This window comes from Anabrus simplex, chromosome 5 (assembly GCF_040414725.1).
Source record: "Anabrus simplex isolate iqAnaSimp1 chromosome 5, ASM4041472v1, whole genome shotgun sequence".
Classification (NCBI taxonomy): domain Eukaryota; kingdom Metazoa; phylum Arthropoda; class Insecta; order Orthoptera; family Tettigoniidae; genus Anabrus; species Anabrus simplex.
The window spans coordinates 448,875,134-448,901,440 of NC_090269.1; the positions used below are offsets into that span (position 1 = coordinate 448,875,134).

General features: G+C 48.6%; 1 protein-coding gene across 1 annotated transcript in view; it reads right to left on the reverse strand.

Moving 5' to 3' along the window:
* LOC137501038 (zinc finger protein 260-like) overlaps positions 1 to 26,307 on the reverse strand; it is a 114,751-nt gene that overhangs the window by 60,960 nt on the left and 27,484 nt on the right. The window contains exons 2-3 of the mRNA XM_068227898.1: positions 11,425 to 11,542; positions 9,536 to 9,731 (exon numbers count right to left, since the gene is read on the reverse strand). Of these exons, the coding sequence (XP_068083999.1) occupies positions 9,536 to 9,731; positions 11,425 to 11,542 (314 nt within the window). The remainder of the gene's footprint in view (positions 1 to 9,535; positions 9,732 to 11,424; positions 11,543 to 26,307) is intronic.

Here is a 26,307-nt window from a genome sequence, read left to right on the forward strand (position 1 = left end):
TAATATATTATAGGTTTTAGTTGCCCCAGCATTTGCCTAATAAGAAAATGGGAAACCATTGAAATCAAACTTCACGGCTGCCAGTGGTAGCATTTGAATCATGCAAAGTCACTGCAACTCGCCCCTAACCACGCAGCTAACTCGCTTGGTCCACAAGAAATTATTTAACTCACCAATAAATATCAGGAAATACCTTACAAATGTGAGGCAGGCTACTGTTACGATAAAATATGAGAAATATGAGGAATAAATACTGGATATAGCTGTTGTGTGGTAATGATATGATATTTAAGAATCTAAATAACAACAATGATATGCCAAGAATACTACACATTCAAATAATTTTACAGATATCCTAAACGGAACAACTTGCAAGATTCCAAGCCCTACTAACATATTTTGCAGCCTACAGTGTAAAAAATAGAAATCAGCATTCACAGCGTCACATTTAGATCGCACACATCAACACAATAATTACAATTATACACAGAATCATATAATTTATTTCTAAATATTGTAATTTCTTTCTAAAACAACCATCCTTAATTCTTCAGGTGTGCAGCACTTCAGGAAAATTATTCATACCATTAAATTCAGATACCCGATTCAGTGAAGCTGAGATACATACACAGTTACAACACAAGAGGGAAAGGCTTGCCGGCAACTTTAACGCAGAGGCTAGGATTTTTCAAAAAGAAAGCTAGTTATATCGATCACCATCATCATCGTACAGTTCCAGTTTCCCGGCTACTGTTAATGAGCCTCTTCCTGTCCATATACAACTACAGGTATAAGTTACTAATGCTTAAGTAAAAATAGAATTTAAAAAAAGAAAAAATAGAGGTAGCTTGATACATGTAGAAATCTGAAACTGAGAACGATTAGTATTTACTTCTTACAATTCTCAACTGAGATCTATAAGTTTGGCAGAACTTGAACATTACCGACAATATGTTGGAACTTGTGGACACAGCGTAAAATGATAGAAATCACAATTCCTCAACGAAGAAAATCTTAAAGAAGTAAAAGAAATAACGGAATAAGCGTTACGGTAACAACACACCTGTCACTTCGAAACCAAACCACATATTGCGATGTATCTTATATCACTTAAAACAAAAACTTGAAGAAGAAATTTGGTTTCTGTCAGCCAGTACAACAGACTAGGTCTAGAAACTGGCAACTCCAGAGTATACGGACACTTCTTCTCTGGTTCGGACTACGCATAAACAGCCACCGTCCAGCTACTGAACCTTTCATTTCTTTTCTTTCTTGAGGAGATTGGTTGGGACTGGTCGTTCTGTTTCCCAGTCACAAGCCTTTCTGAATATCGCACATAATTCACTTTTAGGTTACACACGCATCACTAGTAGTCTTGTCCGGCTGTATGGCTAAATGGTTAGCGTGCTGGCCTTTGGTCACAGGGGTTCCGGGTTCGATTCCCGGCAGGGTCGGGAATGTTAACCATCATTGGTTAATTTCCCTGGCACGGGGGCTGGGTGTATGTGTTGTCTTCATCATCATTTCATCCTCATCACGACGCGCAGGTCGCATACGGGAGTCAAATAAAAAGACCTGCATCTGGCGAGCCAAACCCGTCCTGGGATTTCCCGGCACTAAAAGCCATACGCCATTTCAATTTTTTTTTACTAATAGTCTTTAAAATAACTAAAATACCTGATAGCAGGTAATACTAAGAAAAAGGTAGGCCTATATGACTTACAAAAACGAGGGACGTTATGCACGCCCTGGTAACTTATAGAAGTGTCACTTCCGTGCATTCGTGAAAAACAACTGAATTACTATCGCGTGATTACAACTTTATTTTAGTGGAATCAAGGTACTCGTTAAGAATAGTGATGATTTGTGGTGAAGGATGGAATAACAAGATCGAAATATTCGTGGGCAAAGGTATATTAAGACTGATTAATTTCTGCATTAAGTGTCTCTGTTGGGACACATATTGGGGGCACTGAAAAAATAAATGATCACTTTTTCCATTATTATATCCACAAGAACAAAATGGGCTATTTGTTATGTGAAAACGATGCTTATAAACAGGGGTTAGTGAATGATTAAAACGTAATCTTATAATATTAATAATATGGCGTCGCGTGTACTTACCGTTGGCAAACCATGGTTGTTTCGGAATGGTAGGCTGCAATTGATAACAGTGTTGTCCGTTCGTACCGGCAGAAACTCGCCATGGTGTGTTTCACGCTTGATAAGCATCCTGTTTACTACGAAAAAAGAAGTCGGAAACCGGGATTTTAAGTTGTAATAAATGTGCGATATCAGCACTTGACTCTTTGGCTGCTAAATCGGCTGTATCATTACCTACGTGGTTACTATGCCCTTTTATCCATAGTAACGTTATAGAAAAACCAGACTTCTCGAGTTGAAAACGAAGGTATTTAACCTCGTATGCATACCGTACGCATTGTAATTTTGTGAACAAGATTATAAAGCCTGCAGCACACTTTGGGAATCGCTAAAAATATTTATTTTTCGGGAACTCAATCTTTGAACATATAAAACAGCTTGGTATATGGCAGAGAGTTCCGCTGTAAATATAGTTAAACTATTCGACAACGGATATTTAAAACTTGTGTGTGTCTGGGGATCATAGAATGCTGCTCCTACTCCAGTAGGCGATTTTGACCCATCAGTAAATAGATGATCATCTTGGGAATGTACTAAACCTTTAAATCTCTTATGAGGAGAGGTTGGCAAGTGAATCCCACTGGAGGATTTGGTAGGTGGACAAGAGGACGCTATAATTATGGATGGACGGAATATGATAATATCGTAAATATATGAGTACATAATGAAACGCGGTGTTCGTAGAATGGAATGGGGAACATATGCCGTATATATTGCAGGGTATTGGTGATTCTTTGGGGGACGCTATTCATATAGTAATTTCAGTTTAGGAAATAGGATAGAGTTCGATCTACTGATGTGACTGAGCAGAAATGTTTTCGCAATTTTTAACCGTCGAATATGTAGAGGCTCTTCTGTGGCTTCAACTAACAGAGCGTTAGTCGGTGTAGTTTTGAGAGCACCCATACTTATACGTAAAGCGGAAAATTGTATTCGATCTAATGTTAAAAGATTTTGCTTGGAAGCTAAATCAATGATAAGTGCACTATAATCTAAGGTAGAGCGAATGGTAGCGCGGTATAGCTGTAACGCTGACAAGGGGTCAGCACCCCACGTACGTTTCGTTACCGTTCGCAAAATGCTGATATAGCGATCAGACATTCTAGTTAAATGCTGAATTTGATGATGCCATGTTAATCTTTGGTCGATGTATATATGCCTAAATATAAATTTTGAAGAGCGAAGGGGATGCTGTAATCATCGAAAATAATAGAACTTCTATCAAAAACTCTTTTGTTAGTGAAAATCATTGCCGCACACTTAGGTAAGGAAAGATAAAGGCCATGAGACGTGAGCCACCGAAAAAACCAGACTCAGAACATGGGATATTGTGGTTCTGCAATTATCAACGTTATGATATGAACAATAAATGACATAGTCATCTGCAAAGGCTAATATTCGGGCATACGGTGTTACAATAGACTCTACATCTTTCATATAGAGAGAAAACCAGATTCCACTCAGGATGGATCCCTGTGGTAAACCCTGTGAAGTATGCCGACTGTCGATTTGATGTTGGGTTGATTTAATTGTTAAAATGCGGTTTGTGAATAATTGGTGTAAGATTGAAATAAAATGGCAGGGAAAGCCATAAATAGACAACTTCTCCCATAAGATATGTAATAAAACAGAATCATAAGCACCTTTGATGTGCAGAAAAAGTGCGATGGTAGATTGCTTCCGCCATTTAGCTAATAAAAGATCAAGTATCAGGATAATAAGAGGTTCTTGTGTACTGTGGCCGCGCATAAAAGCAAATTGGTACTTAGGGAACAAGGAATAATATTCTGAAATCCACGCAATTCTTTTCATGAGGATTTTGCAAAATATTTTACGTATACATGATCCTAATACAATTCCTCGAAAATCTTTGGGTGCATTCGGTCGTTTGGTGAGTTTTAATACGGGGGTTATAAAAATGTTGTTCCATTGTTTTGGTACTTGTAGAGACGTAAGAATATCATTATAGTATTGTAGTAAATGAACTTGTGCTTTCGAAGGAAGGGATTTCAGCATAAGATACGTGATTGCATCGGGTCCTGGCGAGTAACTGTTAACATTAGATAGGATAGATTGAAGTTCATTATAGGTGATTGGTTGTAACAAAATAGTAAAATGGCAAGAATCACCAGATGATAAGGGTAGAAAGGGAGGAATTGCTGAGTCTGGGGTGATTGTTTGGAGAAAGTCGTCTAAAACCGTTCGAGGTAGGAATATTGAGGTTGATATTGAAACATTCTAGTTATCATACGAATGACATTCCAGAATTTCGCGGCAGGTAGCTGAGGAGTTAAGGAGGAAATAAAAGATTGCCAAGCCTTACGTTTCTTGGTGTTAAAAATAAGCCTTGTTTTTGCGATATGCTTACGTAATAGTAAGTAATGATGTTGTGTCATGGATTGACGATATTGCTTAAATAACTGTTTCCTTTTATTGATGAGTTCATGACATTCTGTATCCCACCATTTAATTTCGTGAACCGGGGAAGACTCGATGCTTTGATAGGCCTACACGGATGAAACAGATTTAAGTAATGAGTTAAATAGGTATCCAAAGTTGGAAAAGTGATAGGGGTACCACATTCATGCTGCAGAATATGATGAATATATGCTTGATAAGTTTGGATATTGAAATTTTTGTATGAACGTACGTTACTGATTATGTGTGAGTCATATGACTTTGATACAGATGGGCTATTACCATACGTTATAATAATAGGAAAATAATCACTGGTGTACGTGTCTGCTAAGGTATGCCACCTGGTAATAGGAACCATGTTCATACGACATAACGTGATGTCAACCGCACTAGGTGGGGATCCGGGAGATGTAAGACGTGTTGGTGAGCCATCATTTAAAATAAAAAGGTCGTGATGATTTGACATGACGAATAAATTTGATCCTTTTATGGTATCAGTTATACACCCCCATTCGGTGTGGTGACATTTGAAGTCGCCGACGACGAAGAGCTGCTGAAAGTGCGTAAATTTTTCAAAAAATTGTGTTCATTGTCTTTGGGTGATATAAATTTGAGGGGGGCAATGTATATTCAAGAAACAAATATTACGATAGACTATCCCTACCGCATAAGTATGTGGAATAAGGTATTGTAGAGTTAGTGTGTTATAACTTAAGGTCTTCTGTATGCACGTGGCTACACCATCATAACCATTACCATCATGGCGGATGACATGATAGCCTCGCAATCGAAAAGAAAAATGTGGTTGAAACCACGTTTCCTACAGTTCAATTGCAATAATCTGATCATGTAGTAATATTAATAATATGATCCCTCAATTTGTAGATTACAGTACTTAGTTGTGGCTCATTACCTATATGTTGAAGTAACATCACTAGGATACGCTGAATTTCATGTTGAAGGTATTCCTTCGTAGGGATAGAACTTGTGGCTTGGGGAGTCAAAGGATTCCGCTACTCACGTTGTTGTGGCAAAGTAGGTGTATGTAATACTGGTTCATTGTACTCGATGATGGAGTAGGACGTGCTGAAGAAGCCTGGCTAAATATCTCTGCTTATCGTATCCAGGCTCGGGTGTGGGGGTAGAGATTTTAAGATAACTTGCGCTTTTGTGGGTTTGTCGTAGGTGGAGATTGAGGATCTGTTGGTAAGGGGGAAATTGATTTGCCTGTTGTTCAGGGTAATAAACTAAAAGCGCTGTTCTGGCCTTAGCTTCCGGAAATGAAAGATATTCTGCACTCATAAGCCGTTTGATTTTGACTTGGTATTTGTGCTCAGGGCAATCCTGAGAGCCCGTAATATGGTCTTTCTTGCATTATACACATTGCAGGAATTGTTCAGTACAGGTATTGCTTTCATGTTGTTGGGAACATTTGCCTGACATTGTTTGATGGTGTGTCCATAGCGGGTAGGTGAGAAAATAAAAGGCTCAACCTCCATATAAATTTTATATAAAGCAACCTGTGGAGGGAGCATTTGCGCACGAAACACAATCTTAATGGAACCTGTAGGGAGGAACAACCCTACGATTTAGCCTTTGCATGGATTCAACTGGAGCCACGCATTCTAGGCGTTGGAGAATTTTCTCATTTGAGATACCCTTATCAACCCCACGTATTATTCCCACTCGCCAGACTTGGGAGGAGGGAATATAGGCTTTGATTTTCAAAGTGTCTAGGATGGAGTTGTTCAAAAAGGCATTGGCTTGCGCAGCAGTATGGAAGGTCGCCTGTATTCGGTTTCGGCCTTTACGCTGAATGGATTTGACATTTAACTGTTGTTCATAGAAACGGCGACCAAGGGCCATGGGATGTAAACTACCAATATTCTGATCGGTCGTAGATTCTACATATACGAAATATGGTCGATGATGAAATCTGTTATAATACTCCGGGGTAGGTCCTGCCTGTAGAACGGGGTGGTACTTCCCTATTGAGATGTTGCTGGTCACTCTTACCTGCTGTTGCTCAGTATTGATAGAGGTATCAGACATGGATTCCTCTTCCATAGGAAGCTCAATTTCACGTTCCACTAGTAATTTAGCCCCTGTCATTGGCAATAGCCCTCCACTATCGGCAGCAATGGCTCACTACTTCTTCACCACACACTCACCAATGCTGCACTCAACTAACACTCACGACCGAGGTACTGTACCGCACGGCAAGCAACGACGAACTGTACCTTTCTTTCTATCTTCTTCTTGAGGAGATTGGTTGGGATTGAATGTTCTGTTTCCCAGTCAGAAGCCGTTCTTGAAATTTCACTTCATTCACTTTTTGGTTACACACGCATCACTAGTAGTCTTTAGAACCACTAAAATCTTAATAGCATGCAATAGAAGGCAACGCTATATGACCTACAAAAAAAGGATGTGGGGAATGTCCTGGCAACTAGTAGAAGTTCCATGCATTCGTGAAACAACTGAATTTCCATAGCATAATTACAACCTTATTTGAGTGGAATCAAGATAATCGTTAAGAATAGTGATGATTTGTGGTGAAGGTTGGAATAGCAAGACTGAAACCCGCGTGGGCAAAGGTACGTGAAGACTGATTAATTTCCGCATTAAGAGTCTCTGTTGAGGCGCATATTGGGGACACTAAAAAATTAAATGATCACTGTCTCCATTATTATATCCACAAGAACAAGATGGGCTATTTGCTATGTGAAACCGATGTTGATAAACAGGGGTTAGCGAATGATTAAAGCGTAATCTTATAATATTAATAATGTGGCGTCGCGTGTACGTACCATTGACAAACCACGGTTGTTTCGGAATGGTGGGCTGCAATTGATAATAGTGTTGTACCTTCATAATGGCAGAAAGTCGCCATAGTGTATTCCACGCTTGATGAGCATCCCTTCTAATACGTGAGAAGAAATCAGAAACCATGATTTTAATTTGCAATAAATGTGCGATATCATTACTTGCCTCTTTGGCTGCTAAATCGGCTGTATCATTACCTACGTGATTACTATGCCCTTTTATCCAAAGTAACGTTATGGAAAAGCCAGACTTCTCGAGTTGAAAACGAAGGTATTTAACCTCGTATACATACAAATTGTAACTTTGTGAAAAGGATTGTAGAGCCTGAAGCACAATTCGGGAATCGCTAAAAATATTTATTTTTCGGGAACTCAGTTGTTGGACATATAAAAGAGCTTGGTATATTGCATAGAGTTCAGCTGTAAAAATAGTTAGGCTATTCGGCAACGGATATTTAAAACCTGTGTGTGTTTGGGCATCAAAAATGCTGCCCCTACGCCAGTAGACGATTTTGCCCCATCGGCAAATATATGATAATCTGGGGAATGTAATAAACCTTTAAATCTCTTATGAGGAAGAGTTTGCGAGTTAATTTCACGTGAAAATTCGGTAGGTGGACAAGAAGAAAAAATAATGATGGATGGACGGAATATGATAACATGATGAAACACGGTGTTCGTAGAATGGAATCGTGAATATTTTGCATTTCAACGTATGCCATATATATTGCAGGGTATCGGTGATTCTTTAGGGGACGCTGTTGGTAGTATTCATATAGTAATTTCAATTTGGGAAATATAATAGAGTTCGATCTACTGATGTGGAGCTACTGAACCTCTTTGATGAATACAATGTTTAAATTAAAGGCCTTACGGAATAAACTATTCAACTCGGGAAAAGACATAACCAATAAAGTCGGGTCTAGATAGTAAAACAATAACGTAGGATCACAATGCCGGTGTGATTCATCACTGCATTTAACTACAAAACGGACAAGATCGAATCACCATACAAAGGAGGGTGTGAGTCATATTAGTTAAATTATAATAGAGGTGTGCCGTGTTGCCAACACAATTCTCGTTTTATAAGCTAGCACTAGGATTACCAAACACTCTTTCTACCTACTTTTACCGAAGCGGTCATTTTGACCGATAGTGGCACGTATTCGTTTCTTGAGGATATTGTTGCCAGAAAAAGGTTCGAATTGAGTATTAAAATATCATAGACCATAATTTAATTATCGTGCATGATTTGTAAACACTATTATGAAGAAATAATCAAATAAGTACACTAGTAAGGCAGAATGTTCTTCTTACACAGTTTAGCTTACATTATATACATATCTGCATGAATGTCACTTTCTGCTTTTCAGCTTATTTGTCACACTGTACACACACACTTTGAAGTGAACTTGACCACTTTTCTACAGATTGCATACCTTTCAGTTGTCTTATTCCCATTGCATACTTCTTCCCTGACTGATGAAAAACTCAGCAAGATGCAATAATACGTGTTCACTTAGGGTCCGATCGGTGGGTCGCGTTTCATCTTTTTCAAGATAGGGAAAACCGTTTCCACATCGACAGCCAACCAAAATTTCATACCAGACTTTTCTGGCTTATTGGCCATATACTGCATAAATGGGCATCTAGCTTTCAATGGAGAGAGCTGTCCATCACTGCAATGTTCTCACTTGCTCTGAAGCAAATAGTAAAATTAGATATAAATTCGTCATGCACAACAGATACAAGCACCAATCTAACAATTTTCAGGTGATCCCTGCTGGTAGATTTTCCATCGAATACAAGAAACCTCATGATATCCAGGAATCGGTTTCGTGCCACAGTTTGGGAGAAAATTCCAGGACGCCACTTCTGTGACCACAGATCGAGAACGTTCATGTCAGCTCCATAAGTTCCGCGTGCGTATAAAATACCACTGAGAGCGTCCAATTCTTCCAAAGAAAGTGTCCGTTCAGGATTGTTCAGAACTTCGCGGGCTCCAACCTCATATGTGGCGCAGCTTGGATTAGTCAATAAAAAGACGACAAGCTGTAGCGGAACAAGTTCCTTCAATGTGGCGTTTTGTGTGTCCTGTGGGACCTCGGACTCCCCTCAGTACATTTTACTGTCCGCGACGGCCTGGAAGGCTTTGTAGATCAACAAGAGTCCGCACTGTTCCATCCAAAGCGACTTCTTCCTCGCCGACCGTCATATGCTGACCACGCCCATATGTTGACTTACCACAGCGTATGCTCGGCCTTCTGTGGTTGATATCGTGCTCATTGCCAGTAAATTCATTATCTTCCTTAGTGTTTCCTTCACCTGCAAAATATATTACCAAACTTACTTACACTGTGCACAGAATTACGTAAATACAAAATGACTAACTTCATCAGCTGCTTTCCTAGTGTGTGTGCATCGCCATTTGGTGGTTAGTTCCCTAACTTTTGAGGTCGAAGGCTGCTGTGTGATTTCATGTTCATATGAAAATTCTGCAGGCTCGACGCAACTAGAATCACTATCTGAACTATTTGTTTGTCAAGTTATACACGTCTTCGCAATTATCGAGGTGTAAATCGGTCCCAGATTCATCGCATGATTGTGATGGGGAAATTATATGCTTATGCTTCAGAATTTTGGCATCCATTTGCAGACTACGCGAAAATATGTTTCTTCGGGGTAATTACAAACAATCGGGAAATCTAGTTTGAATGTTTGTAACGAGTGAACACAACAATTGACTGCTCGTTACGATTGCACACCTTCATTACTGAGCAAATACTGACTATACTTTCCTGTCAGTGTACTTGTAACACTGTTTGGAAAGAGCCAACAGCTGTCTCATTGCAGCACAACAATAAGTTCATTTCGATACTACGGTAATAAAGTTCACTGTAACAGCTTGTTAGAATGATATCCTGTTCTAAATGAATGCCACAAAAGTCTGATCGGGTAGCTACTGCTATACCGGTCAAAATGACCGTCCGGTAAAAGTAGATATATGAACTCATAGCGCTAACTAGAAAGGAGTTACGGATTTTTGAAGCTATGTGCCGAAAAGTACACTTAATATCAATAAAAGCCACCAAAGGGTTTGTATGTTCTAACCGTATAACGAGAGTAATAGGGAAAACAAAACTGAAAACGGTCATTTTGACCGCTGCGGTAAACCTAGTGCTAGACCATCATCCAATATAAGGTAGAAAAAAGCTAAATCATAACTAGAAAAAGTTAAAAAATATGCCAAACTTCTGTAGCATTGCTTACCGGATAAGGAATTAAATTGTTATTTGCTCTGTTCAATTAGCAAATTACTACAACTGCAAACCATGCACGTTTAATTGTGTACACTGAGCTAGTCTTGGTAGACTGATTTTAGATACAAAAAACGGAAGATAAATAAATATCTTCCTTTTTTCTCTCCACGAAAAGATGGGAAAGAACGTCTATACAATTTTTTGCAGAGTACAGACCCAACGATTGCGTGAAAGGTTTATCACTAGTCTGACTAAGAATATGTAAATACAAAGTACCACTTAAGTTATAGCATTAACGTTTAGTGAACTTCTAATTCAATTCATTAATTGCATTTCGCCAAGAAACGGAATTCTTAATATTGGGAAGTTAAAAAGAATATGTTTACAAATGAGTACATTTCTGTGATTGAAACTAAATGAAACATAAATATGCATACGTTACATCATACTTGCTGATAAGTCAAGTGTACTGTATAATTTGGAATGCCGTAAATCGAGATATTAATTCCTCCTAGAAAACGTAGATGGGATCATAAATAATGCAAGATATATTTTAAGGTTAAAAACCTAAAAATATGGGGAGGACATACAATCTGCTAATTCTACACTGAAGACTAGGAATAACACAAGTTCAGTTATATTTTAATGAAATTATTTGTATTACAATAACCTGATTTATAAGTGAAGTTCTAGGGGATCCACGGGATCACTGTCCGAATTTTCGGGGAACAGAAGGGACAGAGCAGCATATTCCTCACTTGCTTCTGCAGAACTTTGCTGTGAAGTACCAGCACGAGGTTTAATGCCACTCGGATCACCCCTACAAGCAGCTGCTGTCCCTACTTTGCGTAACACCTCCGGGGGGAAACTGGTATACTGAAAGTCAAGTCAAGAGCTTAGGAAAAGTATCCTTCCGCATGTGAGCACGTCCCCTGTTCCCCCTTCCCGTCTCGTCGCGTTCTCCATCTCCGCCAGGACCAGCTTATTGTTAACGCCGTGCGTCTGTCTGACAAGTACTACATTCTCAAATAGCGAAGCATCAAAAGAAATCACTTCCTTTCACATAGCTGTACTTTGATTACGTACCATACATATTTACTCCTTTATTGACCATGTAAAACCTACAGGTTACTGACGAATACCGAGGCAAGAGAAGCAAGGTTTATTTTCATTTCATAATGCAATTTGTGTGAGGCACATGGAGACTTACAGCGTAAGTGTACACTTGCGCTCTCGTGCTACGACTGTCAGTGGCAGTTCAACAAGCTGAAAAACCCACCTATGAGAGGGATTGCAAAATACAATGTTTCCAGGAATGTCCTTAATATTGTAGTCTCGTCATTCGGAAGATAAAAACGAACTCATGATCCCCTCATGACAACATTTCTGCCGTTAGAGAGCGGTTACGAATATCAAGTAAAGTACAAATTATTATTATTATTATTATTATTATTATTATTATTATTATTATTATTATTATTATTATTATTATTATTATTATTATTATTATTATTATTATTATCGAATACGCCAAGCATCCTATTCCCATACCGTGTTAAGGTCCTTCTTGTTTTACTTACGGCGAGTGCATAGTTCGAATTGAGCTGAGACATAGGCCTACTGACGAACAACCAAACGAGCAAACTTTTTTTATCACATAAATATGGCATGCAGCTTAGTTGAGTGACATATTCCTTATCACCTTGATTGCTTGTTTACATAATGAGACACTTTCTTAAAACTAAATGTTCAGCGACTTTACAGAAACGTGTCATCAAAAAGACTCACGACGTCTATAAACAGCCACATACAATACAGTACCACAAGAAAACATAAGAATTCCCTTTCGACCTTTCGACGGAGACTTGGAATTTCCGTGGGGTTTAAATTTCACGTGAGCGGCGTAAACACTGTACCGGTACACAGAAACGTCGGTCAGCTGCGAGGTCTTTTTCACCACGTCTTCCACAGTCCACAGTGGATTCTAATCTCGTGGGCTAGTGTAAACGTTTAAAACAATGTGTTTAGATTTCCTACTTAATTTTTCTCCAGTTTTGTTAGCTTTAATGTATTTCACAGGGGACTCAAGGGCCACAGTATCAGACACGTGTTGCTCACAACTGGCAGCCATTATGAATACTGAAACAGTATTGCCAACACTTTTCTTGGATCCATCCTCAACGTCGCAAACATTATGCGAACTTATCAGCAATGGAATGCACTCGAACAAAGCTTACTAAGTACACAGTGCAATAAGATATCAATCTCATATTAAATAATTATTATTTTGCTGCATGCACCACTGAGAACAATAACTATTCATAGCCATCTACGTATGAAATATAAGAATTGGTAACGAACCCGAATAACATACAACCTGTGATATCTTTTCCATACTTATACAGGGCAAAAATGTTTAATTCGTCCAGTCAGTTCACCTGAATATCTAACCAAACGGAAGGAATCTCCTGACTTAAGGAACACGTAACAAAAATAGGGAACTATTTAGCGCTGCGGAAGCCTTTTCACCGACCAGAAGTCTGGCTAATATCAAACGGACCGCTAAGGTCTTGAGTTGACTCTCAGTATAGTTTTTGCACCACTAACCAATGCGACGAAGCCCTGCTCTAATTGCTGCAGTAGAGTTTAGTACTTCTGTTCCCATCCTATTTTCGTGATATTCAGATGTCGCATTACTGGTATGAGAGATTCCTTTTGCATTCGATAACGTAGATATAGTTTTCAAAACTTTAACAATTTCTGGAAGCCTTGCTTGCAGTTCTCCGTGTAGCTTTGTCAAGAAAGTGATGCATCTCTAGAATTAGTCAGGCCAAGTCACCCCGCACTCTCAGAACATGGTGATGCATTTTCGTCTTATTCTACAACGTACCCACATCTGTGAGAATTAGGGAGGGGTTATCTAGTCGTGTGTCTTTACATAGGTAAAGGAAATCTTACCAAGCAGTAGATATTGGTCAGTTTTGTGAGGTTATCGGGCGATAAGAATTAGCAGCGAAAGGCACATTCCATGCTCCCGCTGGGCTGGGGCTGATTCGCGTACCATGTCCACGGAATGATAGCAAGTTCCGCTGTTGCTATCACATCAATGACATCATACAAGAAACAAACACAGGAAGAAAGGGATAGTAAACCTTCGTTAATAACCGGGGGAATACAACCACTAAGTCACATGAGGCACGTTGCATGAAATAAGCTAGATTTAGCTTGAAAAAAGCTAAATTGGCAACACTGGACGAGTGACGGTCCAGAAATAATGTGTCACTGCTCCAACTACTCCAGTGACACGACTGGAGCAGTGACATATTGCAGGTCCAACGACAAAGCGGTCCAACCACAGATGGAGCTGAGGAGCATGACATAGCATGCAGAGCGCGGTGACACGGAGCCGGTCCAGTGACAGATGGAGCTGAGGAGCATGACATAGCATGCAGAGCGCGGTGACACGGAGCAGGTCCAACCACAGATGGAGCTGAGGAGCATGACATAGCATGCAGAGCGCGGTGACACGGAGCAGGTCCAGTGACAGATGGAGCTGAGGAGCATGACATAGCATGCAGAGCGTGGTGACACGGAGCCGGTCCAGTGACAGATGGAGCATGGCATAGCATGCAGAGCGTGGTGACACGGAGCAGGTCAGCCACAGATGGAGCTGAGGAGCATGGCATAGCATGCAGAGCGTGGTGACACGGAGCAGGTCAGCCACAGATGGAGCTGAGGAGCATGGCATAGCATGCAGAGCGCGGTGACACGGAGCAGGTCAGCCACAGATGGAGCTGAGGAGCATGGCATAGCATGCAGAGCGTGGTGACACGGAGCAGGTCCAGTGACAGATGGAGCTGAGGAGCATGACATAGCATGCAGAGCGCGGTGACACGGAGCAGGTCCAGTGACAGATGGAGCTGAGGAGCATGGCATAGCATGCAGAGCGTGGTGACACGGAGCAGGTCCAGCCACAGATGGAGCTGAGGAGCATGGCATAGCATGCAGAGCGTGGTGACACGGAGCAGGTCCAACCACAGATGGAGCTGAGGAGCATGGCATAGCATGCAGAGCGCGGTGACACGGAGCCGGTCCAGTGACAGATGGAGCTGAGGAGCATGGCATAGCATGCAGAGCGCGGTGACACGGAGCAGGTCCAACCACAGATGGAGCTGAGGAGCATGGCATAGCATGCAGAGCACGGTGACACGGAGCAGGTCCAACCACAGATGGAGCTGAGGAGCATGGCATAGCATGCAGAGCGCGGTGACACGGAGCAGGTCCAGCCACAGATGGAGCTGAGGAGCATGGCATAGCATGCAGAGCGTGGTGACACGGAGCCGGTCCAACCACATATGGAGCTGAGGAGCATGACATAGCATGCAGAGCGCGGTGACACGGAGCAGGTCCAGTGACAGATGGAGCTGAGGAGCATGACATAGCATGCAGAGCGCGGTGACACGGAGCAGGTCCAACCACAGATGGAGCTGAGGAGCATGACATAGCATGCAGAGCGCGGTGACACGGAGCAGGTCCAACCACAGATGGAGCTGAGGAGCATGACATAGCATGCAGAGCGCGGTGACACGGAGCAGGTCCAACCACAGATGGAGCTGAGGAGCATGACATAGCATGCAGAGCGCGGTGACACGGAGCAGGTCCAGTGACAGATGGAGCTGAGGAGCATGACATAGCATGCAGAGCGCGGTGACACGGAGCAGGTCCAACCACAGATGGAGCTGAGGAGCATGACGTAGCATGCAGAGCGCGGTGACACGGAGCAGGTCCAACCACAGATGGAGCTGAGGAGCATGACATAGCATGCAGAGCGCGGTGACACGGAGCAGGTCCAACCACAGATGGAGCTGAGGAGCATGACATAGCATGCAGAGCGCGGTGACACGGAGCAGGTCCAACCACAGATGGAGCTGAGGAGCATGGCATAGCATGCAGAGCGTGGTGACACGGAGCATGTCCAACCACAGATGGAGCTGAGGAGCATGACATAGCATGCAGAGCGCGGTGACACGGAGCAGGTCCAACCACAGATGGAGCTGAGGAGCATGACATAGCATGCAGAGCGTGGTGACACGGAGCAGGTCCAACCACAGATGGAGCTGAGGAGCATGACATAGCATGCAGAGCGCGGTGACACGGAGCCGGTCCAACCACAGATGGAGCTGAGGAGCATGACATAGCATGCAGAGCCCGGTGACACGGAGCCGGTCCAACCACAGATGGAGCTGAGGAGCATGACATAGCATGCAGAGCGCGGTGACACGGAGCAGGTCCAGAGACAGATGGAGTTGAGGAGCATGGCATAGCATGTAGAGCGCGGTGACACGGAGCCGGTCCAGTGACAGATGGAGCTGAGGAGCATGGCATAGCATGCAGAGCGCGGTGACACGGAGCAGGTCCAACCACAGATGGAGCTGAGGAGCATGACGTAGCATGCAGAGCGCGGTGACACGGAGCAGGTCCAACCACAGATGGAGCTGAGGAGCATGACATAGCATGCAGAGCGTGGTGACACGGAGCAGGTCCAACCACAGATGGAGCTGAGGAGCATGACATAGCATGCAGAGCGCGGTGACACGGAGCCGGTCCAGTGACAGATGGAGCTGAGGAGCATGGCATAGCATGCAGAGCGCGGTGACACGGAGTAGGTCCAACCACAGATGGAGCTGAGGAGCATGACATAGCATGCAGAGCGTGGTGACACGGAGCAGGTCCAACCACAGATGGAGCTGAGGAGCATGACATAGCATGCAGAGCGCGGTGACACGGAGCCGGTCCAGTGACAGATGGAGCTGAGGAGCATGGCATAGCATGCAGAGCGCGGTGACACGGAGCAGGTCCAACCACAGATGGAGCTGAGGAGCATGACATAGCATGCAGAGCGCGGTGTCACGGAGCAGGTCCAACCACAGATGGAGCTGAGGAGCATGGCATAGCATGCAGAGCGCGGTGACACGGAGCAGGTCCAGCCACAGATGGAGCTGAGGAGCATGGCATAGCATGCAGAGCGTGGTGACACGGAGCAGGTCCAACCACAGATGGAGCTGAGGAGCATGGCATAGCATGCAGAGCGCGGTGACACGGAGCCGGTCCAGTGACAGATGGAGCTGAGGAGCATGACATAGCATGCAGAGCGCGGTGACACGGAGCCGGTCCAGTGACAGATGGAGCTGAGGAGCATGACATAGCATGCAGAGCGCGGTGACACGGAGCAGGTCCAACCACAGATGGAGCTGAGGAGCATGACATAGCATGCAGAGCGCGGTGCCACGGAGCAGGTCCAGTGACAGATGGAGCTGAGGAGCATGACATAGCATGCAGAGCGTGGTGACACGGAGCCGGTCCAGTGACAGATGGAGCATGGCATAGCATGCAGAGCGTGGTGACACGGAGCAGGTCAGCCACAGATGGAGCTGAGGAGCATGGCATAGCATGCAGAGCGTGGTGACACGGAGCAGGTCAGCCACAGATGGAGCTGAGGAGCATGGCATAGCATGCAGAGCGCGGTGACACGGAGCAGGTCAGCCACAGATGGAGCTGAGGAGCATGGCATAGCATGCAGAGCGTGGTGACACGGAGCAGGTCCAGTGACAGATGGAGCTGAGGAGCATGGCATAGCATGCAGAGCGTGGTGACACGGAGCAGGTCCAGCCACAGATGGAGCTGAGGAGCATGGCATAGCATGCAGAGCGCGGTGACACGGAGCAGGTCCAGTGACAGATGGAGCTGAGGAGCATGGCATAGCATGCAGAGCGTGGTGACACGGAGCAGGTCCAGCCACAGATGGAGCTGAGGAGCATGGCATAGCATGCAGAGCGTGGTGACACGGAGCAGGTCCAACCACAGATGGAGCTGAGGAGCATGGCATAGCATGCAGAGCGCGGTGACACGGAGCCGGTCCAGTGACAGATGGAGCTGAGGAGCATGGCATAGCATGCAGAGCGCGGTGACACGGAGCAGGTCCAACCACAGATGGAGCTGAGGAGCATGGCATAGCATGCAGAGCACGGTGACACGGAGCAGGTCCAACCACAGATGGAGCTGAGGAGCATGGCATAGCATGCAGAGCGCGGTGACACGGAGCAGGTCCAGCCACAGATGGAGCTGAGGAGCATGGCATAGCATGCAGAGCGTGGTGACACGGAGCCGGTCCAACCACAGATGGAGCTGAGGAGCATGACATAGCATGCAGAGCGCGGTGACACGGAGCAGGTCCAGTGACAGATGGAGCTGAGGAGCATGACATAGCATGCAGAGCGCGGTGACACGGAGCAGGTCCAACCACAGATGGAGCTGAGGAGCATGACGTAGCATGCAGAGCGCGGTGACACGGAGCAGGTCCAACCACAGATGGAGCTGAGGAGCATGACATAGCATGCAGAGCGCGGTGACACGGAGCAGGTCCAACCACAGATGGAGCTGAGGAGCATGACATAGCATGCAGAGCGCGGTGACACGGAGCAGGTCCAACCACAGATGGAGCTGAGGAGCATGGCATAGCATGCAGAGCGTGGTGACACGGAGCATGTCCAACCACAGATGGAGCTGGGGAGCATGACATAGCATGCAGAGCGCGGTGACACGGAGCAGGTCCAACCACAGATGGAGCTGAGGAGCATGACATAGCATGCAGAGCGTGGTGACACGGAGCAGGTCCAACCACAGATGGAGCTGAGGAGCATGACATAGCATGCAGAGCGCGGTGACACGGAGCCGGTCCAACCACAGATGGAGCTGAGGAGCATGACATAGCATGCAGAGCGCGGTGACACGGAGCCGGTCCAACCACAGATGGAGCTGAGGAGCATGACATAGCATGCAGAGCGAGGTGACACGGAGCAGGTCCAGTGACAGATGGAGTTGAGGAGCATGGCATAGCATGCAGAGCGCGGTGACACGGAGCCGGTCCAGTGACAGATGGAGCTGAGGAGCATGGCATAGCATGCAGAGCGCGGTGACACGGAGCAGGTCCAACCACAGATGGAGCTGAGGAGCATGACGTAGCATGCAGAGCGCGGTGACACGGAGCAGGTCCAACCACAGATGGAGCTGAGGAGCATGACATAGCATGCAGAGCGTGGTGACACGGAGCAGGTCCAACCACAGATGGAGCTGAGGAGCATGACATAGCATGCAGAGCGCGGTGACACGGAGCCGGTCCAGTGACAGATGGAGCTGAGGAGCATGGCATAGCATGCAGAGCGCGGTGACACGGAGCAGGTCCAACCACAGATGGAGCTGAGGAGCATGACATAGCATGCAGAGCGTGGTGACACGGAGAAGGTCCAGTGACAGATGGAGCTGAGGAGCATGACATAGCATGCAGAGCGCGGTGACACGGAGCAGGTCCAGCCACAGATGGAGCTGAGGAGCATGACATAGCATGCAGAGCGCGGTGACACGGAGCAAGTCCAACCACAGATGGAGCTGAGGAGCATGACATAGCATGCAGAGCGCGGTGACACGGAGCAGGTCCAACCACAGATGGAGCTGAGGAGCATGGCATAGCATGCAGAGCGCGGTGACACGGAGCAGGTCCAGTGACAGATGGAGCTGAGGAGCATGACATAGCATGCAGAGCGCGGTGACACGGAGCAGGTCCAGTGACAGATGGAGCTGAGGAGCATGACATAGCATGCAGAGCGCGGTGACACGGAGCAGGTCCAGTGACAGATGGAGCTGAGGAGCATGGCATAGCATGCAGAGCGCGGTGACACGGAGCAGGTCCAACCACAGATGGAGCTGAGGAGCATGACATAGCATGCAGAGCGTGGTGACACGGAGCAGGTCCAGTGACAGATGGAGCTGAGGAGCATGGCATAGCATGCAGAGCGTGGTGACACGGAGCAGGTCCAACCACAGATGGAGCTGAGGAGCATGGCATAGCATGCAGAGTGCGGTGACACGGAGCAGGTCCAACCACAGATGGAGCTGAGGAGCATGGCATAGCATGCAGAGCGCGGTGACACGGAGCAGGTCCAACCACAGATGGAGCTGAGGAGCATGACATAGCATGCAGAGCGCGGTGACACGGAGCAGGTCCAACCACAGATGGAGCTGAGGAGCATGACATAGCATGCAAAGCGGGGTGACACGGAGCAGGTCCAACCACAGATGGAGCTGAGGAGCATGACATAGCATGCAGAGCGCGGTGACACGGAGCAGGTCCAACCACAGATGGAGCTGAGGAGCATGGCATAGCATGCAGAGCGCGGTGACACTGAGCCGGTCCAGTGACAGATGGAGCTGAGGAGCATGGCATAGCATGCAGAGCGGGGTGACACGGAGCAGGTCCAACCACAGATGGAGCTGAGGAGCATGGCATAGCATGCAGAGCGCGGTGACACGGAGCAGGTCCAACCACAGATGGAGCTGAGGAGCATGGCATAGCATGCAGAGCGCGGTGACACGGAGCAGGTCCAACCACAGATGGAGCTGAGGAGCATGGCATAGCATGCAGAGCGTGGTGACACGGAGCAGGTCCAAACACAGATGGAGCTGAGGAGCATGACATAGCTTACAGAGCGTGGTGACACGGAGCCGGTCCAACCACAGATGGAGCTGAGGAGCATGGCATAGCATGCAGAGCGCGGTGACACGGAGCAAGTCCAGCCACAGATGGAGCTGAGGAGCACGGCATAGCATGCAGAGCGCGGTGACACGGAGCAGGTCCAGTGACAGATGGAGCTGAGGAGCATGGCATAGCATTCAGAGCGCGGTGACACGGAGCAGGTCCAACCACAGATGGAGCTGAGGAGCATGACATAGCGTGCAGAGCGCGGTGACACGGAGCAGGTCCAACCACAGATGGAGCTGAGGAGCATGACATAGCATGCAGAGCGCGGTGACACGGAGCAGGTCCAACCACAGATGGAGCTGAGGAGCATGGCATAGCATGCAGAGCGCGGTGACACGGAGCAGGTCCAACCACAGATGGAGCTGAGGAGCATGACATAGCATGCAGAGCGTGGTGACACGGAGCAGGTCCAACCACAGATGGAGCTGAGGAGCATGGCATAGCATGCAGAGCGCGGTGACACGGAGCAGGTCCAACCACAGATGGAGCTGAGGAGCATGACATAGCATGCAGAGCGCGGTGACACGGAGCAGGTCCAACCACAGATGGAACTGAGGAGCATGGCATAGCATGCAGAGCGTGGTGACACGGAGCAGGTCCAACCACAGATGGAGCTGAGGAGCATGACATAGCATGCAGAGCGCGGTGACACGGAGCAGGTCCAACCACAGATGGAGCTGAGGAGCATGGCATAGCATGCAGAGCGTGGTGACACGGAGCAGGTCCAACCACAGATGGAGCTGAGGAGCATGGCATGGCATGCAGAGCGCGGTGACACGGAGCAGGTCCAACCACAGATGGAGCTGAGGAGCATGACATAGCATGCAGAGCGTGGTGACACGGAGCAGGTCCAGTGACAGATGGAGCTGAGGAGCATGACATAGCATGCAGAGCGGGGTGACACGGAGCAGGTCCAACCACAGATGGAGCTGAGGAGCATGACATAGCATGCAGAGCGCGGTGACACGGAGCAGGTCCAGTGACAGATGGAGCTGAGGAGCACGGCATAGCATGCAGAGCGCGGTGACACGGAGCAGGTCCAGTGACAGATGCAGCTGAGGAGCACGGCATAGCATGCAGAGCGCGGTGACACGGAGCAGGTCCAGTGACAGATGGAGCTGAGGAGCATGACATAGCATGCAGAGCGTGGTGACACGGAGCAGGTCCAGTGACAGATGGAGCTGAGGAGCATGACATAGCATGCAGAGCGCGGTGACACGGAGCCGGTCCAACCACAGATGGAGCTGAGGAGCATGACGTAGCATGCAGAGCGTGGTGACACGGAGCAGGTCCAGTGACAGATGGAGCTGAGGAGCATGGCATAGCATGCAGAGCGTGGTGACACGGAGCAGGTCCAACCACAGATGGAGCTGAGGAGCATGACGTAGCATGCAGAGCGCGGTGACACGGAGCCGGTCCAACCACAGATGGAGCTGAGGAGCATGGCATAGCATGCAGAGCGCGGTGACACGGAGCAGGTCCAACCACAGATGGAGCTGAGGAGCATGACATAGCATGCAGAGCGTGGTGACACGGAGCAGGTCCAACCACAGATGGAGCTGAGGAGCATGGCATAGCATGCAGAGCGCGGTGACACGGAGCAGGTCCAACCACAGATGGAGCTGAGGAGCATGACGTAGCATGCAGAGCGCGGTGACACGGAGCAGGTCCAACCACAGATGGAGCTGAGGAGCATGACATAGCATGCAGAGCGTGGTGACACGGAGCAGGTCCAACCACAGATGGAGCTGAGGAGCATGACATAGCATGCAGAGCGCGGTGACACGGAGCCGGTCCAGTGACAGATGGAGCTGAGGAGCATGGCATAGCATGCAGAGCGCGGTGACACGGAGCAGGTCCAACCACAGATGGAGCTGAGGAGCATGACATAGCATGCAGAGCGTGGTGACACGGAGCAGGTCCAACCACAGATGGAGCTGAGGAGCATGACATAGCATGCAGAGCGCGGTGACACGGAGCCGGTCCAGTGACAGATGGAGCTGAGGGGCATGGCATAGCATGCAGAGCGCGGTGACACGGAGCAGGTCCAACCACAGATGGAGCTGAGGAGCATGACATAGCATGCAGAGCGCGGTGTCACGGAGCAGGTCCAACCACAGATGGAGCTGAGGAGCATGGCATAGCATGCAGAGCGCGGTGACACGGAGCAGGTCCAGCCACAGATGGAGCTGAGGAGCATGGCATAGCATGCAGAGCGTGGTGACACGGAGCAGGTCCAACCACAGATGGAGCTGAGGAGCATGGCATAGCATGCAGAGCGCGGTGACACGGAGCCGGTCCAGTGACAGATGGAGCTGAGGAGCATGACATAGCATGCAGAGCGCGGTGACACGGAGCCGGTCCAGTGACAGATGGAGCTGAGGAGCATGACATAGCATGCAGAGCGCGGTGACACGGAGCAGGTCCAACCACAGATGGAGCTGAGGAGCATGACATAGCATGCAGAGCGCGGTGCCACGGAGCAGGTCCAGTGACAGATGGAGCTGAGGAGCATGACATAGCATGCAGAGCGTGGTGACACGGAGCCGGTCCAGTGACAGATGGAGCATGGCATAGCATGCAGAGCGTGGTGACACGGAGCAGGTCAGCCACAGATGGAGCTGAGGAGCATGGCATAGCATGCAGAGCGTGGTGACACGGAGCAGGTCAGCCACAGATGGAGCTGAGGAGCATGGCATAGCATGCAGAGCGCGGTGACACGGAGCAGGTCAGCCACAGATGGAGCTGAGGAGCATGGCATAGCATGCAGAGCGTGGTGACACGGAGCAGGTCCAGTGACAGATGGAGCTGAGGAGCATGGCATAGCATGCAGAGCGTGGTGACACGGAGCAGGTCCAGCCACAGATGGAGCTGAGGAGCATGGCATAGCATGCAGAGCGCGGTGACACGGAGCAGGTCCAGTGACAGATGGAGCTGAGGAGCATGGCATAGCATGCAGAGCGTGGTGACACGGAGCAGGTCCAGCCACAGATGGAGCTGAGGAGCATGGCATAGCATGCAGAGCGTGGTGACACGGAGCAGGTCCAACCACAGATGGAGCTGAGGAGCATGGCATAGCATGCAGAGCGCGGTGACACGGAGCCGGTCCAGTGACAGATGGAGCTGAGGAGCATGGCATAGCATGCAGAGCGCGGTGACACGGAGCAGGTCCAACCACAGATGGAGCTGAGGAGCATGGCATAGCATGCAGAGCACGTTGACACGGAGCAGGTCCAACCACAGATGGAGCTGAGGAGCATGGCATAGCATGCAGAGCGCGGTGACACGGAGCAGGTCCAGCCACAGATGGAGCTGAGGAGCATGGCATAGCATGCAGAGCGTGGTGACACGGAGCCGGTCCAACCACAGATGGAGCTGAGGAGCATGACATAGCATGCAGAGCGCGGTGACACGGAGCAGGTCCAGTGACAGATGGAGCTGAGGAGCATGACATAGCATGCAGAGCGCGGTGACACGGAGCAGGTCCAACCACAGATGGAGCTGAGGAGCATGACGTAGCATGCAGAGCGCGGTGACACGGAGCAGGTCCAACCACAGATGGAGCTGAGGAGCATGACATAGCATGCAGAGCGCGGTGACACGGAGCAGGTCCAACCACAGATGGAGCTGAGGAGCATGACATAGCATGCAGAGCGCGGTGACACGGAGCAGGTCCAACCACAGATGGAGCTGAGGAGCATGGCATAGCATGCAGAGCGTGGTGACACGGAGCATGTCCAACCACAGATGGAGCTGAGGAGCATGACATAGCATGCAGAGCGCGGTGACACGGAGCAGGTCCAACCACAGATGGAGCTGAGGAGCATGACATAGCATGCAGAGCGTGGTGACACGGAGCAGGTCCAACCACAGATGGAGCTGAGGAGCATGACATAGCATGCAGAGCGCGGTGACACGGAGCCGGTCCAACCACAGATGGAGCTGAGGAGCATGACATAGCATGCAGAGCGCGGTGACACGGAGCCGGTCCAACCACAGATGGAGCTGAGGAGCATGACATAGCATGCAGAGCGCGGTGACACGGAGCAGGTCCAGTGACAGATGGAGTTGAGGAGCATGGCATAGCATGCAGAGCGCGGTGACACGGAGCCGGTCCAGTGACAGATGGAGCTGAGGAGCATGGCATAGCATGCAGAGCGCGGTGACACGGAGCAGGTCCAACCACAGATGGAGCTGAGGAGCATGACGTAGCATGCAGAGCGCGGTGACACGGAGCAGGTCCAACCACAGATGGAGCTGAGGAGCATGACATAGCATGCAGAGCGTGGTGACACGGAGCAGGTCAAACCACAGATGGAGCTGAGGAGCATGACATAGCATGCAGAGCGCGGTGACACGGAGCCGGTCCAGTGACAGATGGAGCTGAGGAGCATGGCATAGCATGCAGAGCGCGGTGACACGGAGCAGGTCCAACCACAGATGGAGCTGAGGAGCATGACATAGCATGCAGAGCGTGGTGACACGGAGCAGGTCCAGTGACAGATGGAGCTGAGGAGCATGACATAGCATGCAGAGCGCGGTGACACGGAGCAGGTCCAGCCACAGATGGAGCTGAGGAGCATGACATAGCATGCAGAGCGCGGTGACACGGAGCAAGTCCAACCACAGATGGAGCTGAGGAGCATGACATAGCATGCAGAGCGCGGTGACACGGAGCAGGTCCAACCACAGATGGAGCTGAGGAGCATGGCATAGCATGCAGAGCGCGGTGACACGGAGCAGGTCCAGTGACAGATGGAGCTGAGGAGCATGACATAGCATGCAGAGCGCGGTGACACGGAGCAGGTCCAGTGACAGATGGAGCTGAGGAGCATGACATAGCATGCAGAGCGCGGTGACACGGAGCAGGTCCAGTGACAGATGGAGCTGAGGAGCATGGCATAGCATGCAGAGCGCGGTGACACGGAGCAGGTCCAACCACAGATGGAGCTGAGGAGCATGACATAGCATGCAGAGCGTGGTGACACGGAGCAGGTCCAGTGACAGATGGAGCTGAGGAGCATGGCATAGCATGCAGAGCGTGGTGACACGGAGCAGGTCCAACCACAGATGGAGCTGAGGAGCATGGCATAGCATGCAGAGTGCGGTGACACGGAGCAGGTCCAACCACAGATGGAGCTGAGGAGCATGGCATAGCATGCAGAGCGCGGTGACACGGAGCAGGTCCAACCACAGATGGAGCTGAGGAGCATGACATAGCATGCAGAGCGCGGTGACACGGAGCAGGTCCAACCACAGATGGAGCTGAGGAGCATGACATAGCATGCAAAGCGGGGTGACACGGAGCAGGTCCAACCACAGATGGAGCTGAGGAGCATGACATAGCATGCAGAGCGCGGTGACACGGAGCAGGTCCAACCACAGATGGAGCTGAGGAGCATGGCATAGCATGCAGAGCGCGGTGACACGGAGCCGGTCCAGTGACAGATGGAGCTGAGGAGCATGGCATAGCATGCAGAGCGGGGTGACACGGAGCAGGTCCAACCACAGATGGAGCTGAGGAGCATGGCATAGCATGCAGAGCGCGGTGACACGGAGCAGGTCCAACCACAGATGGAGCTGAGGAGCATGGCATAGCATGCAGAGCGCGGTGACACGGAGCAGGTCCAACCACAGATGGAGCTGAGGAGCATGGCATAGCATGCAGAGCGTGGTGACACGGAGCAGGTCCAAACACAGATGGAGCTGAGGAGCATGACATAGCTTACAGAGCGCGGTGACACGGAGCCGGTCCAACCACAGATGGAGCTGAGGAGCATGGCATAGCATGCAGAGCGCGGTGACACGGAGCAAGTCCAGCCACAGATGGAGCTGAGGAGCACGGCATAGCATGCAGAGCGCGGTGACACGGAGCAGGTCCAGTGACAGATGGAGCTGAGGAGCATGGCATAGCATTCAGAGCGCGGTGACACGGAGCAGGTCCAACCACAGATGGAGCTGAGGAGCATGACATAGCATGCAGAGCGCGGTGACACGGAGCAGGTCCAACCACAGATGGAGCTGAGGAGCATGACATAGCATGCAG